This window comes from Corvus cornix, chromosome Z (assembly GCF_000738735.6).
Source record: "Corvus cornix cornix isolate S_Up_H32 chromosome Z, ASM73873v5, whole genome shotgun sequence".
NCBI classification, from domain to species: Eukaryota; Metazoa; Chordata; class Aves; order Passeriformes; family Corvidae; genus Corvus; species Corvus cornix.
The window spans coordinates 46,710,190-46,726,388 of record NC_046357.1 but is presented as its reverse complement, the minus strand read 5'-3'; the positions used below and the strand labels follow the sequence as shown (position 1 = coordinate 46,726,388).

Below are 16,199 nucleotides of genomic sequence, written 5' to 3'. Positions count from 1 at the left end.
GCTTGTTAGCCCAGCCACTGATCTTACATTGGAAGGTTAGTCCCGATGCTAAAAGCAGCTTTTTATGATGTAGCCCGAAACAGTGGAAAAAATTATTATTTTTTAAATTATCTAAATTCTCTTGGTCTTATCAACCAAGAGAACCTCTCATTCACCACTGCGCAAGGTTGGCACTGATTAGGAGTGCAGCAACACTGGAATACAACAGCTTGTCCTAAGTATTTAAACTATGTACAAAATTAAGAGTGACCAAGAGAACATCTTTAAATAAGTGGATTAATCCCTGAAGCACAGCAACTAAACATGCCATTTCAGTTGTGCTTTCATTCCTTACTCCAATGGTATTTATTTAGTAAGGAAACACTTGGATGTACACACACTTCATTAGCAGTCATCTCTCCCCCTGCTATCTACAAATCCAAACATCGCATGTTCCAAGTATTTTGTACTGGAACAGTCTCACTTCTAAGCAATCTGCAGCTACTGAGACTTTGCTTTCTGAGCAATAAATGCTCAAAACTGTTGCTTTTCTTGAAGAAACTCCTTCGGTGCTCATAACCTCACTGCTTGAGCAGGCTCAGTTTCACATTCAAATAGCTCCAAGCAAATGTTTCCAATCTCAATTATCCTCCTTCCTTTTTCTAGGCACCCTCCCTGCCCCCATATGCTTGTTTGTAAAAGGGATAATTTTCTGTGTATGTACAAGCAGCACAGGGAGTCTTCCTCTGTAGGAATCTGGCAATATGCAGAGTTTTATGTAAGCACAGTCTGGAATTTGTTAAGTTTTTTCATTCTCTGCTTTGGGTTATACCAAGAGAATTACACCCAGGTTCTCACTCAGCTGGAAAATGTGGCATTTGCCAGGTCCCTTTAGATAAGTTGCCTGTTGCTATCCAGGGTAAATAAGACACTTTTCATATTTTTGGTCAGTTATCATGACTGTACTGGGACTACACTTTGCTTAGCATTACATCAGTATAGTAAGGGTGAACCAACAAGAGAAGCACTAGGAGGTACAGAAATCGCACATTCCTCCATGCAATAAGAGGCGTACAGCCTCTCTAAACAAATCTGTAGGACTAGCTGGCTAGACCCTGTGGGCTGCTTATGTTCAAGGAGGAACGCTGACTTTTAAATACCAAATTTAACATTTAACAGCACAAATTTCCTAAGTGCTTTTCTTCCAGTGTTGGTCTGCAGTCTTCAAAAATCTGAAGCAATGGTATTGAGATGAAATGGAAAAGGTGATGATCTAGCTTAACTTCTCTGCTGCACTTAGAAAGCCTGGAAATTAACAGTGGTTCTATTTTCACCTCATTTTTTTTCCTTTACAGATCTTCACTAATCTGTGGTGCTTTACATCACCTAGACAAAGAAGTTCAAACTTTAATTTATGTTTATATGAATGACTAATTGAACATTTTTGGGAAAAGGAGTTCTTTGCAACAGAATTAAACTCAGGAAAGTCAAAATATCTCCTGAATCCCTTCCTCTGCCAGCAGGGACCATCCACAGCCTATTTTTAATTTCTGCTTCACTGATGTTTATACTGACATGATTTATGTACTGTTTGCTGAGAACAAAGAGCCTGAAAAGGTTTGGTTATCGTGACCCAGCTGATTCAGGGCAACTCACTGAAGCCACATCACAACCATGCGCACCTGGTTCATAGAGTCAGTCCCAATGGCTTAAAACCTGTTGAGGGGTGCCTGTGGATACCCTAAAATTACTGTTTGCTTCACTGATTTTAGATGAAACCTGTATAAAACAGGCTACAAGTGGTAGGCACTCCTTGGCTCTAACACTGGCCAGCACTTCATGTTTCAAGGAAATTCACAAGAAACAGTGTGCAGAAGCCAGTTAGAGGACGATGCCAGAATTTATGTCCCTAAACAAGTGCATACTCTGATAAGGTCAGGCAAACAGCTGAGATGATCAAAATGGCACCTTCAGACACGACAAACCTTGGTTTAACTACAGCTAAATCCATCTTGCAGAATGAATCCTGTAACATTAAACTCTTAAAGGTTTTTTAAGATAGTCTGTGGACATCCCAGATTCTTTCTGTAAAGTAGGTTGACCTCCCACAAACCACAAACATTTTTACACAAGACTGTGGCTTTCCATTGTGACATGCAGAGCATATCTCTTCTGCTTCAAGTTTCTATGTAACACGTACTAGGTGCCAGACTCCAAGTGCCTGAGATAATACAATGAGACAGCTGAGGTTTATTAAAAAATCACATATTCAAGGATTCCATAAATCCACTGATTTACTGAGTCTGGTATCACATACAGTAGAAAGAGCAGAAATTAAACATAACATGTAAAAATATAAATACATGTAAAGGCTTTTTCTTAACTGATGGCATTTTGATAGTGGGTGATGATCATACTGGGTCAGCAGATGACCCATGCACCAGTAGAGATCAGCTGGATTTTAGCTGTTTTGTTAATATAACTAGCCAAAAAACCCTACTATCTCCACTTCTCTGTAATGTGGACATAACAAAGCCTGATTTTTGAGCAGTAGTTATCTTTATGCTTCTGTCATATAAATACACAATTCTGAACTAAATATGGTGGTTACCAATACCCAACCACCACTCCCTCTACCCAGCAAGTCAATAGTCTACATCACACAGCAAAATAAATGCATCCAGTCTAAAAGCGAACCTGTTGTTTACAAATGTACCTCTAGGTTTAATAAAACATATTGCCCCTCTCAATAAACCTTGCTTGAACTCAAGACAACAGTGTGATTTAACATGTTTCTCTAAATTTATACGAATTGTTGTAATGTTCTTTGATAAAAGTCCCTAATGCCTACATTTGTTTCCTTACATATTTGACATGGCTTTCTCCATTACAAGTTTCATTGTTTCATCATGCCTTTGTATTTGTGAAAGTAAGAAAATGTGGTTGTTAAACTACAAAAATTGCTAACAGGAATAACAGGCAGCCAGTCTACTCATTCTTCTATTTCTGTTGACACATACACACCCTTATTTACACACACATGTACAAACACATCTAACCAAAGATATTTAAAACAGACTGTTCTTTTAAAGTATTCTTTGCAAAACTAAGACCACATAGTAAGGCAGAGAAGAATCCACATTAGCTCTGTGCAACAGATAATGTTTTCAAAACAAACTATGCGTATTAGTTGCAAAAGTGGCAGGCTGGGAAACCCTATACACAACAAATACCAGCATACCTCTTTGTCTTCTAAGCCTTCTCCTTTCTACTAAATTTCTCTAAAAATGCTGCAAAATAGTGTCAGAACTGATGCTATGATAAATTAGGAATACCCTAGAAATTATCCCATCAGGTTTCTGAGATCACGCAGATTCCTGTTTCTTTTATTTGACAACCAGTCTCAAGTTATAAAGACCAACAAGCTAACCCTGATTGAAAAACACAACTCATTTCCCCATTATTTGTTACTGAACAACAGCAGGTTGCACCCGAGCTGCACAAAGAGGAAGAATGTCACCTCATACAGACAGCTCATTCTGCACACAAAGGCAGCAAGGACTGTCTCCTATGCAGTTTTCAAGAAAACAAGACATCATCAGAACTACTGCTTGCCATCTAAAGGCAGACACTACTATTAGATGCAGAAACAAAACCAGGACACGACCCAGGGCAACTGGGTCAACTGCGTGTGAGAAGCAAAACAAAAACGCAAGCTCTAAGCAATTTAGAAAGTTGGTTGGTGTTTTCCCTTTCTTCTGGGTCATTTATGTTTCCTCCAGGCAATAAGAAACAATTATTACTTGCTTCGAAATTGTTTTCCCAGAAGATAATGACACATTTTAGCAAGTACCTGATTCTAGATAAGCTTTTTTCTCAGTATAGCAATAGAGACTTTTAGCAGCTATTTCCCAGAACATCAGAATAACCAACCAAACCAGAATATACACTCCAGTTAACACTACCAAGCTTGTTTCTGTGAAGGACTTTTACTGAAGATAGATTCTGATGTCAAATATCCACATCAACTGCCAGTTTCATGTTGACTTGCCCACATAATCCTTTCTCTTTGTTCTTCTACAGGGTAGCCTCAGATAGTTCCTTCAATGCTCTGTTTCACAGACATTACCACCACTTTGGCCACACTACCAAGTTACATCCAAACAAGGTTGTCATGCAGATGACAATGCCTCTGGCACACATACCTAGAAATTAAGCACTACACTGCTTAGTGGAGCAACTGAGAAATTCCCACGTGATAACCAGCAGTCTCAGTCAACTGTAGGAGTAACCAGCTATGGTTAGTTACCACCCCCTGTAATTAAATGTCACAGACTTCAGATGCCAGCTTCCCTCTACACCTCTTAGGATTAAAACACTCTGGGAAAAATGGTCTGATTTATTACATCAAGTCAACTAAATAGAGTGGTGTAGAAGTAATGAAAAGAGCTGTGTACCAATGCCCTTTTTGGTCTTTCAGAATTTTGTCTGAAATCCAGTGTTGTTTTCTTCCCCTGCCCCCCACCCCTGGAGTGATTATCTTAAAAATATGACTCATAAACCTGAACATCATCCTTTTCCTGACCTCAAAGAACAAATGCAACAGAATGTGACAACTTGTTTAACATACATAAAACTGGTTATTTCAGATACCTTCATAACAGGAATTCTCAGTATATGCCTTCTTTTTTATAGATCATGTATTACATTTTTGCTAATAACGAGTTCTACATAAACGATTTGATTTTATCTTTCCCCACTCACACTACTATTCTTGTTGTAATAACTGTGATTCACCACATCCTTTCTGTATTTGCATTCCCACAGCTACTTGCTGCAGGACATGAAGGCTGCTCAGCAGCATATTTGGTTCATATGCAATACAGTATGCAGACATCCTACAAGCCTATTCTTATCACCTCACAACTAATTTCACAGAATGGCTAAACTAGATATAAAATAATTCAAATATCTCAAAACACAACCCAAGATTAGAAATTTTCATACCTTAGCTTCTTAGGATTGTTTTATGTTAAGAAGCTATAGGATATCCAGACAGCTAAAGAAATGTCTGTTTGTATGTGTATTTTTATTAAGTTTTGGAAAGCAGTAAAGGGAGTGAATATTAAAGAAACATATGAACATCACAAACGAAATTTGTACGTCATCATGAACATCAAGATGGTTTTAGATGTACCTAGTTACAAAGACTTCACTTAGAGTAAGCTGGATTTACACCAGTTTAGGAAAGGTTGTGTTCTACCCTAAAGTCAAAATCATAACTGGAGAAAATTAGTATCTGGTAATATTTTTTGTTCTGTTAAAGATAAATAGAAGACCCATCTGCATGCTGTTCCCTAGAATTTGACAGAAATGGCTCCATGCAAGCATCTATATAGCTGCTTTCATGAACATGTCAGAAAATTTGAAAACACCTAAATATATACTTATATGAGTGCTCCAAACATCAAAACTTAATTAAATGCAAAAAATCATCATTAGGAACTCCTTTTTCTTAATACAGTGTTGATTGTGAACTCTGGGACAAAACAGTCAAATTTTTATTATTTTCTTCAGTCAGAAGGGTCTGAAACCCTCAAACACAAAAAGCATGGTACAAACCACACAATAAGAAATCATATCAACTATCTTCAGTCTCTTAATTTACACTCTAGTTAAATTTCTAGAGTATTTTACAATCCCATTTTATCTGTATTTGTAGTCATTCATAGCTGTAGTGTTCCCAAAGAGTGTTTGTAAAGCTATGAAAACAGGCACACTCAAAACAGTTTTGCTCAAACATGCCATCACTGAATTGAGTTGTTTCAGAAAATTGTTTTAAACAAACTAGGAAAAGGCTAAGGGAGTTAATTTCCATTAACTAACAAGGGTTTTTAAACCATTAGAGTGCTGAGATACTGGTAAACAGAATGCACTTTTTTTAATACTTCATTTCTGGTGCCAAACCTTTCGCAAGGAAGGCCTCTTAAATTCAGTGGGGGTCAGAAGTTTAGTTTATTCAGCAAGAATAACACCATTAACAGCTACTGCTCTTTCATGTCAACACAGTTAACACCCACACATTCCAACTCTGGTTAATATAGGCCAGTCAAGAAAGATTGGAGTTGCTAAGGGCAGTCATCTCTGCAGGGATATTTTAAAACAGAATTTATACTGTGCTTTAAAAACAATCTAAAAGGATCAATCTACCTTATGAATCTGCTGCAGACATACACAGAGAGAAAGATGGATGGATGAAAGCATATAAAAGCAAGTAAATCTGACTCTCTCTATTGATTTTTGAGAGGACAGTGTAGAGCACTTTGGTGAGGTCTTATATATCACTGCAAAGGACGAAATGCCATTGTGCATACGGTCTGAAACATGTCAGGATTTATGATGAAGCGATGCACTGCTGTATTCTGTCATTATATCATTTTGTAAATAATCTTGTTTTCACTGTTGAGGAAGGTAGACCACTAAAAATTAAATAATCCTCAAAAGAAATATAAGAACTATCACAGGAAGATTTTCACACAGGTATAAATGAAAACATCTGCTTTTATTAAATGAAAAATTGCAGAAGTTTAGTGTACACGTGCAGTACATTTAGCAGGAGAAAGCTGGTATTTTAATAATAAGCTTTTGAAAACCAAAATCGAAAAATCTGCATATCACAGCATAATCCTCTTCCTACTTACTTTGTTCTAAATCATAGCAAATCAATGTTTAGTGTTCCCCAAAGCTTTCCAGCACTCCTACTCGGACAAATGTCTTCAAAGGATATTAAAGAAATCAGTCTGGTTTTGATAGCACTTCTTCACCACATGAACACTTTTCTTCAACCAAGAAAGCTTTCCTCTTAAAGCATATTTCAGATAACCAAAATGCAAAAATAGTCACATCAATTTGCAGGATCTCTGGGGCCTCTATTGTTACATAATGGTGGCATTTCTTATCAGCTGAAATATTCAGCTAAGTTTTCATCTAAACTATTCAAATATCAACTCCCATCACATAAACACCTCTTCATGATGTACATTTAATTAGCACATTTATGCTATTCTACTAGCAATTTCTTCATATGCTTTTCTTAATATAGCAAGAGGAGACAATTCTATTATTAGATGGGGTTACAGGGTAGGTCATTTGGAAAACACAGTTGCTTTAAACAATAGAAAGGCCTGCCATTTGTTTTCAAAATAAAAACTCACTAGCTGAGCTGTAAAGCTGTGACTGTCATTGTATATAATGGTGTCCCAACAGATGAGCAAGCCTTTAGTTAGCACCCAGGCCGATACAGCATGTATCCTTGTCAACAAATCTCACAGAAAAACCTAATGGAAAAAACAGTTTACCTTCTTCAGTTTCATGCCACACAATTCCTTCCAAGTTCACGCTGGTCCCAGGCTCACAGGGTCCAAGGCATTCGGGTTCTGTAACTACTCCAACCTCGCAAGTATTTACACCCACTGAACGTGTCCGTACCAAAAGCTGCTCGACTGGTGCTGCAATATTGGATGAAGATGGGGAAAAGTAGGAAGGCAGAATCTGAGGTGTGATACTGCTGGAAATCGGAGGTGGAGGTGCAGGCACTGTAAACAGGGGATCAACCTGAAAACAACAGACAAACTTACTATAATGGTGCTGTGAGAGTTAAAAAAATAAAAGTAAAATAAAATAAAAATAAAATACATAAATAAATTTTTTAAAAAGTATAAGAAGCCCAGTTTGCCAAGACTGCATTTCTTTATGTAGGGATTTGGTGTATCACAGGTAATTTCAGTCTTATGAGTTCCAATCTTTTGACATTAGCCCAAATGCTGCACATGAAAAATTAAGTACAAAAATATCTATCATACACGCTAAACAAGGCAACTTGCTAAGTTTCTACTAGACTATTCCCTGTTGTCATAGACTGTTAGTATGAAATAATAAGTTTTTAAAGCAAGGATTAAGTTTACTTTTTTCTTGGCACTGACAGAGACTGATTTGTGGATGGAAATTAATTTTGCGAACTAGGAACTTCATTTTCTATTTAAAGAAAAACATTTATAAAGACAGTACAAAGACACAAGTGCCATTCTTTCATGTGTATCATAGAGAAATTAGTAGTTGGAACAATTCTAATATCCATACAGCAGCAAATACAATCTCTTGTCATCCAATCATTTAAAATACATTAGGATGACCCACCTAATACCTTACAGACAACATTTAGATCTTTCTGCTTGGAATAACAGATGAGGACTTTTGTAAGAATCTAGCCAAACCATCTAATTTCTCAGGGTTTCCAAAATGCATATTTAGAAGAATACATCCCACCAGACAATCAGTCTATGCACAAGACAATTCACAGAGACAATATCTGCATATGAACTGAAGACGTTCATCATCATCATCATCTCTCCCGTATAACTTCCAATCTCCTCAATAGCAGATTTTCTGTGTAAAGATATGGCTGAAGGTTTTCGATATGTCACTTGGGCTCTAACATCCCTTGTCACATAAAAGACAGCTAGATAAGGATGTGAGTGTGCCCATTCAACTACCTAAACCACCTGGAACTCATGTTCATTTGGCCCACTGAATCACAGATATCACCTGAAGAAACCACTCTTCAGCATAATAATTTTTTTTAAAAACAGCTGCTTTTTAGCTGCATCAAAATAGATGATCAGATGTCTTCAAGACTATGTTTTTAATTTTGGACCTTGTAAGAAGACTCAACAGAAAAGACATAATGACTCACCATACATCATCTAGGTTTTGCTGAAATGTATCTTAATGTAGATCAAAGTTCATTTTGCCTTCTTGTAAAGCAACATGGGGATACAAAGAAAAGGACAAACTAATAGGTATTATACATGTATCATAGATCAGCTCACTTCATCAAATGGACACTTTTCATAATGAGAAAATAAAATGACAAATTAGGAAGACCTTTTTAAAAATTGTAACAATTGTTACTATTGGCCTTTGTAACAATTCTGTTGCTTTTAGCATTATTCATTGACTCAAACTGAGAGTCAAGGCTTTTAATTGTGTATGCAAGCCTTATGTGTGCTGAACACTTCTCAATAAATGTTGTAAAAATGTTTTGTATGATCTTAGTATGACCAGCCTGGATTCTGATCTCAATTACATTAGAACTAGGCAGGAGAGGGGAAGGACCCATAATCACAGTCTTCTCCAAAGTATTCCTCATTTAGAGGGGATTCTTTTTATTTAGAATGAAATCTTCAGGTTCAAGGTAAGTAAAAAAACCCAAACAAACAAACCCAACCAAAAAACCAGAACAAACAAACAAAACAACCAAAACCAACCAAACAAAAAACCACAAACAAACAACAACAAAAAACACCAACAACACAACACCAAACCCAAAGCAAAACATAAATACTAAAAGCGTCCCTAAGGGGTAAAAATCTACTAATACTGGCAACATTCTACTGGTTAAAGCAGAGCTCCTGTGGCATAGGAACAATGCACTCAAGCAATGATGTCTTTATTCTTCTCTTTATGCCAACAGAGCTGCACAGTTAAAGCACAGGCAGAATGCTTTGCAGAGCAGACATGAATGCACACAGGAAAGTCAAATATCAGCTGACCCCCAGCAGCAGCTGTTTCTTGCAGTATCTAATAGCACACATCACACAAAACCATAACTGTGTATGCCGTGCGTGGGGAGACACTGATTCTACGCTCTACAGCTCCTGCTGTCTGCTGCCAAGTGGAGGCACACGGTTGGATGGCACAGAGCCCTGCTCCCTGGCACTGGCTGTGTAATGGTGCTCTGTCAGTGAAACGGGGTCAATCTGTACCCCAGGCATAATTTAGGAGTTCTTAACATACCTTACTTCAAGCCAGAAGAGAACTGGGATCAGTAACTGGCAGGTAAATGGAGCCTAGCACTTAAGAAAAGCTAAGCCACATCCCATTATAAACCCAAAAAATGCTGATGAATAGCCTGTTTGACAGTTTACATGGTGTTTTGTAAAGCTGTGCAAAACCTCCTACTACAAATGCAACATCATTTTTCCGTAAAATATACTCATCACAAAACCAGAGGAAAAAAATCCAAAGTGTTTTCTGTGGTCATACTAAACTAGCCAATGTTTTAAGTGAATGTAGACTAAACTGACAGATGTGTTTTCCATTTTTGAGTATTATAAACAGTGAGGGGGAGCTAACGAAAGCATGGATCTGACAGTGTATCCTATTAAGTTCTTTGTAACAAATATTTGTACTCAGGTCTGGTTTATTTAGAGCCATTAATAAACGTTCGTGTTTTCCACTAGAAATGTTCACCCACGACAAGGCCAAATAGGAGCGCTTGCACTAAACGGGGCTGTTTCTCTGTGAATTAAAACACTAAACCTTTGGCTGAGAAATAAGTGGACATTTACTGTCCCTGAGGTACCTGTTCATTGCACATATATGACCTTACTCAAAAGAAAAAAATATACTAAGCTTAAACATTGCTCCAGATTTCCATGTTTTAAAATTATCCCATCTTGTTTGATAATCGTAACAGCACTGCAAAGTGGTGGTTCTTAGAGATCATTGTGGTGACACAATCGTTTTCATGAATTCTCCAAAGGGCACTGATGTAAGCTATTAGAGGCAAAGAGAGGCAGGAAGGCCGCCATCTCCAGTGGAAAAAAAGGCACATAAGACTAACATCTGGTGGTGGCAGTCTGTCAAACTGAGGAAAGTTAATGTCAAGAACAGATGCTCTGCAGTTTCTCACTGTTATTTTTTCATTATTATTCCCAGGTGTTGGCGCATACTGAACAGTAGCCTTGCTGTTTATCACACAAGAGATTCCAATATGAGATTGAAAATCTGAATCTGAAGAAGGTTATTTACATAGATGCTCTCTTTAGACACATAATCAAAGGAGTACAAAAAGACAGAAATATTCAAGCAATATTTTCTTCACCTAGTTCCAAGAGCTTTTGAGAGCTGATTGGTGACAAAGGCTACAAAGCTGCAGTGTTATTCATGGCAGTTTTCCACTGCCAAGTGTTTGATCGTATCAGAGAGCTATGATGCTTAGTAGCAGAAAGCTCACAGAAAATGAAGACTGCCTGCCAAACAATCTAGTCACTGCTCCATGGAGCAATCCTTTATCTGAACATTTACCACAAGAAAAAAAAAAAAAAAAAAGTCTATTTTGGTGGCTGCATAACATTTGTCAGTAGGAGGAAGCACACATGGAAAAGAAAGGAAATATCGCACTAACAAGAAATAGACAAGACTTTCTAATAAGCAAGGTTGCCATTCAGTTACTCAGGCACTTTACATGCTGGAATCAAGTTCTGTGTATCAAAACTCACCTTCCTGATTTCATGAAGGTGTATCTTTGAAGATATATATCAACGATAACGTGGTCTACCAATCTAAGGCCAAAGTGGGTCATACACTACTGCAGTGTCATACACCAGGTGATTTTGAAATGTATATGCCAAAAGCCATTTAATCCATCTACCAACACAGCCAGAAGAAAGGCAGAGGAGAAGGTTTCAGTCTGAGTACAAGCCCTTCCCAGAAAGCACTTATTTTTAAATGGAAAAAAAAAGAAAAATACTGAAAGCATTCCCAGTGGGAATGTTTGCACTAATAGAAAGAATGTGAAAAGAAGATCTGAATCCTATTATAGAGTCTAACTAAAAACCAAAGCCTGGCCCTTTGCAAACCTAAATCTTCCCTCTCAAAGACAACACCACGAAGACAGAAAGGACTAAGAAACTTCCAACTCTGAAAATTACATTGAGAATTTCTTTATAGTTTTGAATTAATACTTCACAGAATCACTGTGTCTGGAAAGGAAAACAGGAAATAAAGGAATTCAGCCCTATCTGGGAGTTTTGAGTCCTAAAAATTGCTTTCTCTAGATTTTACAGTGAAAAGGAGACTAGCCTTTTTTTACATAAGGTATACCTGCCTCCATCTTGATTTTCTAAAGCAACAGTGACCCCAGAAGACCTCACTGTAATCTCATGCACAACATCATAAATCAGAAGTAATTTTAATGAAATTAATGTAACTCCTTTGGAAGAAAACAAATATGGGAGAATGTGACATGAGAAAAATGCCTGTGTGCTCAGAAGCATGTCTGCACTTCCAAACATCCCACTGATCTTCAACTCTCCTCTTGCTACACACCTTGCCCTACAGAGAATTTACATATCCAAAACCTAAAGCTACTCCTTCATATTCTACCATGTGACAGGAATTACCACTATGAAAAATCTCCATTTTGTCTGAAAGATCCCATTTTAATCTCAGTTCAGTATTTCTTGCCTATAAATCATATCAGAGGCCAACTCAGAAGCATTGTGATATCATGCTTAACAGAAATGATATTTTGTTTTCTTCAAATGTTCTACATCAAATTGTTGAGGGGGGAAAAAAGTCAATGCCATAAATGACAGCATAGAAAAAAAGAAATACTGTAAGACATGGATGTAGAAGGGAATTTCTGCCATAGGACAGACATATCTATTACAAGCTTTACATTCAAAACTCAGGAAGATCAGAGATACTACGAAAATTAGTTATTTTGGTGAACCCAGTTGAGAATCACAAGAGCTTAAACATAAAAGAACAACAAAGATGATTCAAACTGATAAATTTCAGCCAAGTTTCACACTTTGAAACCTCTGTTTGGGAATATTTTTTTAAATGCTTATACTTTACAAATATTGTATTATGAACAAGAAACGCGATGCGTAATTTTGTTGAACTGAGTAACACAAGTAGCGTCTACTTGCAGTTTCCAAGTATTTCCTACTCTTAAAATTAACTTCTCCACTTCAATCAACTGAGTAGCTGGAGAGAGCAAAAAGGCATTAACAGAACTGACACTTTTTTCCCTAGTAAAGCAGCAAATCACTCACATCTGGAATGATTTCAGTATTCTGAACAGTTGCTATTAAGCTAAAAAAATATCCACTTATAACTCTTACTCTGCTACTAAACTTTCAATATGGGGAACAAGGAAAAAAAGTCCCCCTTGTACCCAAAATATTCTTTGCCACCCACATCAGCCACGTTGACCAGCACACAGAGTTCTGCAAACTCATCTTTTCACAGTTGCATGTTCTTTTTACAGGGTGACCTCCAGACCTCCTCAGACCTTATGTGACTATGTGACATTATGTATCTGCAGCACCTCCAAAGACATGATAATGCTTGTATTTTATTTTTAGAACAGCATTAATGAAGCCTATGATGAAAAGCCAAAGTTCTGAGTAGGGTCTAATGCAGGACAACAGTGCTGAACAAAAGGCAAGGAAACTTCCTTGTCCTCTCTTGGATCTCCCATTCTAGCTCAGATGATTGGGATTTCCCAAGCCATTCACATATTTTACTGTGAGAAAGATTAGCATTTGACAGCTGCCAGTGATATCCTTTTGCCAAGGCTGTGTCTGTGAAAAATTGTATGTCAACTCTAACACTTGGCAGAGTCCTGGGAGGATGCCCAGATCACCACCTGCAAATTTCTCGTAGAGACATTTCTCCTCATTCAGCCTAAGTAAATCACATTGATTGAGATAATTGTTTCTAGAACACCTTTCTGCATTGAGTCTTGATTTCTCCTGGTCAGCTCTTCAGTCTGCACTTCCAAACTTTTCTTCAGTCAGCCATTATGCTTTGCTAAGCTTTAATACAAAATAAACAAGGTACTGAAATTCACTCAAGATATCTATCCTGTGTAGAGAGGTACACTGTAGTCCACAATTAAGAAAGGAATTATTCTGAATAGTCAAGAAAGCTATTTCTCTGGATTGTCTGGGGCTAGATAGAAACTGCGGAATGATGTCCAGTATCTGTCAGTGTCATGCAACTGAATATGGCAAAAACCAAGGCATGTCCACCTACTGGTGATGGCTAGGTTCCTAGGGTTATGAATGTTATGAGGGTTATGAAGTTATATGACCCTTTAGAAGCTTTTCATTTTAAAGAAAAAAACTTTTCATTTTAACAATGGCAATCAGTTCTTTTTATTCCAAAGTTTCTGCCACAGTCAACCTTCCAGGGTTCTGAGCCTGAAAATAGATATGTTATTTGCTTACATAAATCTCATAGCACTATAAATAAATATTACCCTCAGTTTTCAAATGTTTATTTCTAACACATATAAGACTTCAACCCGAGAAAGAAGGCATGGTTGCTCTATGACAGATCAAGACTCCAACAGACTAAGGAAAATTTTCTCATTTTTAATTGTATATAGGAAGATAATATTTAATTTGATTGCATCATCATTTCACTGCTCCACTGCAAATTTTCATTCTTAATGTCCAACCAAATCATGACTCTATGACTCCATAGCAGAATTTCTCCACTACCAAAAGATGGTTTCAGTTACTTGATGATGCAACCACAGCCTCGTGGAAGAGCTGCCATTTCAGCCGTTCCGGAGTACAGGAACAGAAGACATTCAATAAAACTTCTGGAGTTTTTCCAGGACTCCAGGACAATGTATAATAAAGTGGCAAACAAAACTCAGAAGAGAAATGGCTTCATTGTACTTTTTTGACTTTCTGCATGTCAACGGCGCACTGCTGCCTTTTACCCACTTGCTGAACACTCACTTTGCGAGTGCAAAGTTGCACACATTATGATTCAGGCTGTTGCTCCCTGAATTCAGTACATTTTTGTTAAGAAAAATTGTCTAAACTAATTTCTCTTCCAAAAGGTTGTCAAAGACCTTCTATAATCCTCACAAGCAGAACTGAACTTTGTTGATGGCCTATGCATACCAAAAGCTTTAACGTGCCTGACTACATTCTTAGGGATGCCATTTTCAGCATGTTCTGAAAATTAAGCATTTGACTTAATGGCCCCATATTTATTGATGTCTACAGACCCTAAAATTTTTAATTTAAAAAGCCCTTAGACTTTTTAGGCAAGACATGTGGGTCTTTGACTAATATATTCCTGTATTATTGCTCTAGAGGTCTCCTTGTGCTTTTTGATAGCGCGTAGGATCCATATCAGTTAGGTTTTTTTCTATATTCCTTAGGCTAACTTCACACTATTAGCTACAAACAGTACCAAGTGTAGGATATTGTGTCATAATTTTACTTAAAGGACAAGACAGTATTATTACTTTCAAGAATGGGACATACACATTCATGATTATTTAGCAAGTCACTAAAGGAAAATTTCTAAAATGACCCTTCAGCTTTCCTTTTCGTTGTGACAGTTCAACTGAAAAAGGAGCTGAAGCGTTATTGTTTAGCTCTCCTTGAAATTGCCCACTGTTGGATATCTAGTTAAAGTCTTTATTCTCAAATGCAGTTTGATCTATTTACAGTGTCTTCAGGAAAGACAATTCATGACAAGACTTTTTTTTCCCAGCTGATGTACACCTTCACTGGTATAAATCCAGAGTAGGTCCACTGAAGCATAACTGTGGGCAGCGCTTGGACTGTAGTGGTTGTTTTACCAGGGAGAAAAGTAGATAGCATTTCAAATAAGAGCTCTAAAAAAATTCCAAAAATAATACATGTACAGTAAAGATTTTTTTAAGGGTAAATAATCCTTGAGAGGAGGAAACCACTAATACCTGTTCTCTCCAAATTATTGGGTTGGCGCCGGTTTCTGACACAAAGTGTTCAATACCCTTAATAATGAGACTGAAGGATTAATCTTACAATATGAAGGCAAATACAAGAACCAAAGTCAGCAAGAAAGACCTTTCAAAATTTTCTGACCTAATTGCCTCAATTCTTAGGTCATTCAGTTTGGGCAGAGAGGAGAAACCCAGATTTAGTTCTTTTTCATGAGAGCATCCTCACTATCAGCACCAAGTTATCTGATTACAGGTTACCTAACAGACAGACAAATCTTGTCCTTTCAGTGGCTGAGTATTCAGGTCACCTTGAGATCTCTGTTTTCATGTCCCTATCTCAACATTTTTGCCTATTGATTTTGCCTTAGTACCTTAAGATCCTCATTAGCATGCTCTCTAGGAGCCCAAACACAGAAGTTTTTATTTGAAGAGTTTTATAAAGGATTTATCATTCCTGTTCTGCTGAAAAAGAAGGAAGGCATGCAAAGGACCCAGTTTCACCCGGAAAATCCCAGACACCATTGTTGAAATACCTTGTGTTTCCATATGTCCTTTCTTATGCTCTCACAGACTATTTTTATAGTGTAACAGAGTGATCAACACCTACTGCAAATGAAGCTCCCTCTCTGTT

The 16,199-nt window shown here is 37.4% G+C and overlaps 1 protein-coding gene across 1 annotated transcript in view; it reads right to left on the bottom strand.

The window, feature by feature from the left end:
• The window catches only part of ZNF608 (zinc finger protein 608), an 81,257-nt gene that overhangs the window by 36,929 nt on the left and 28,129 nt on the right, over window positions 1-16,199 (bottom strand). The window contains exon 3 of the mRNA XM_010401297.3: window positions 7,338-7,593. Within this exon, the coding sequence (XP_010399599.1) occupies window positions 7,338-7,593 (256 nt within the window). The remainder of the gene's footprint in view (window positions 1-7,337; window positions 7,594-16,199) is intronic.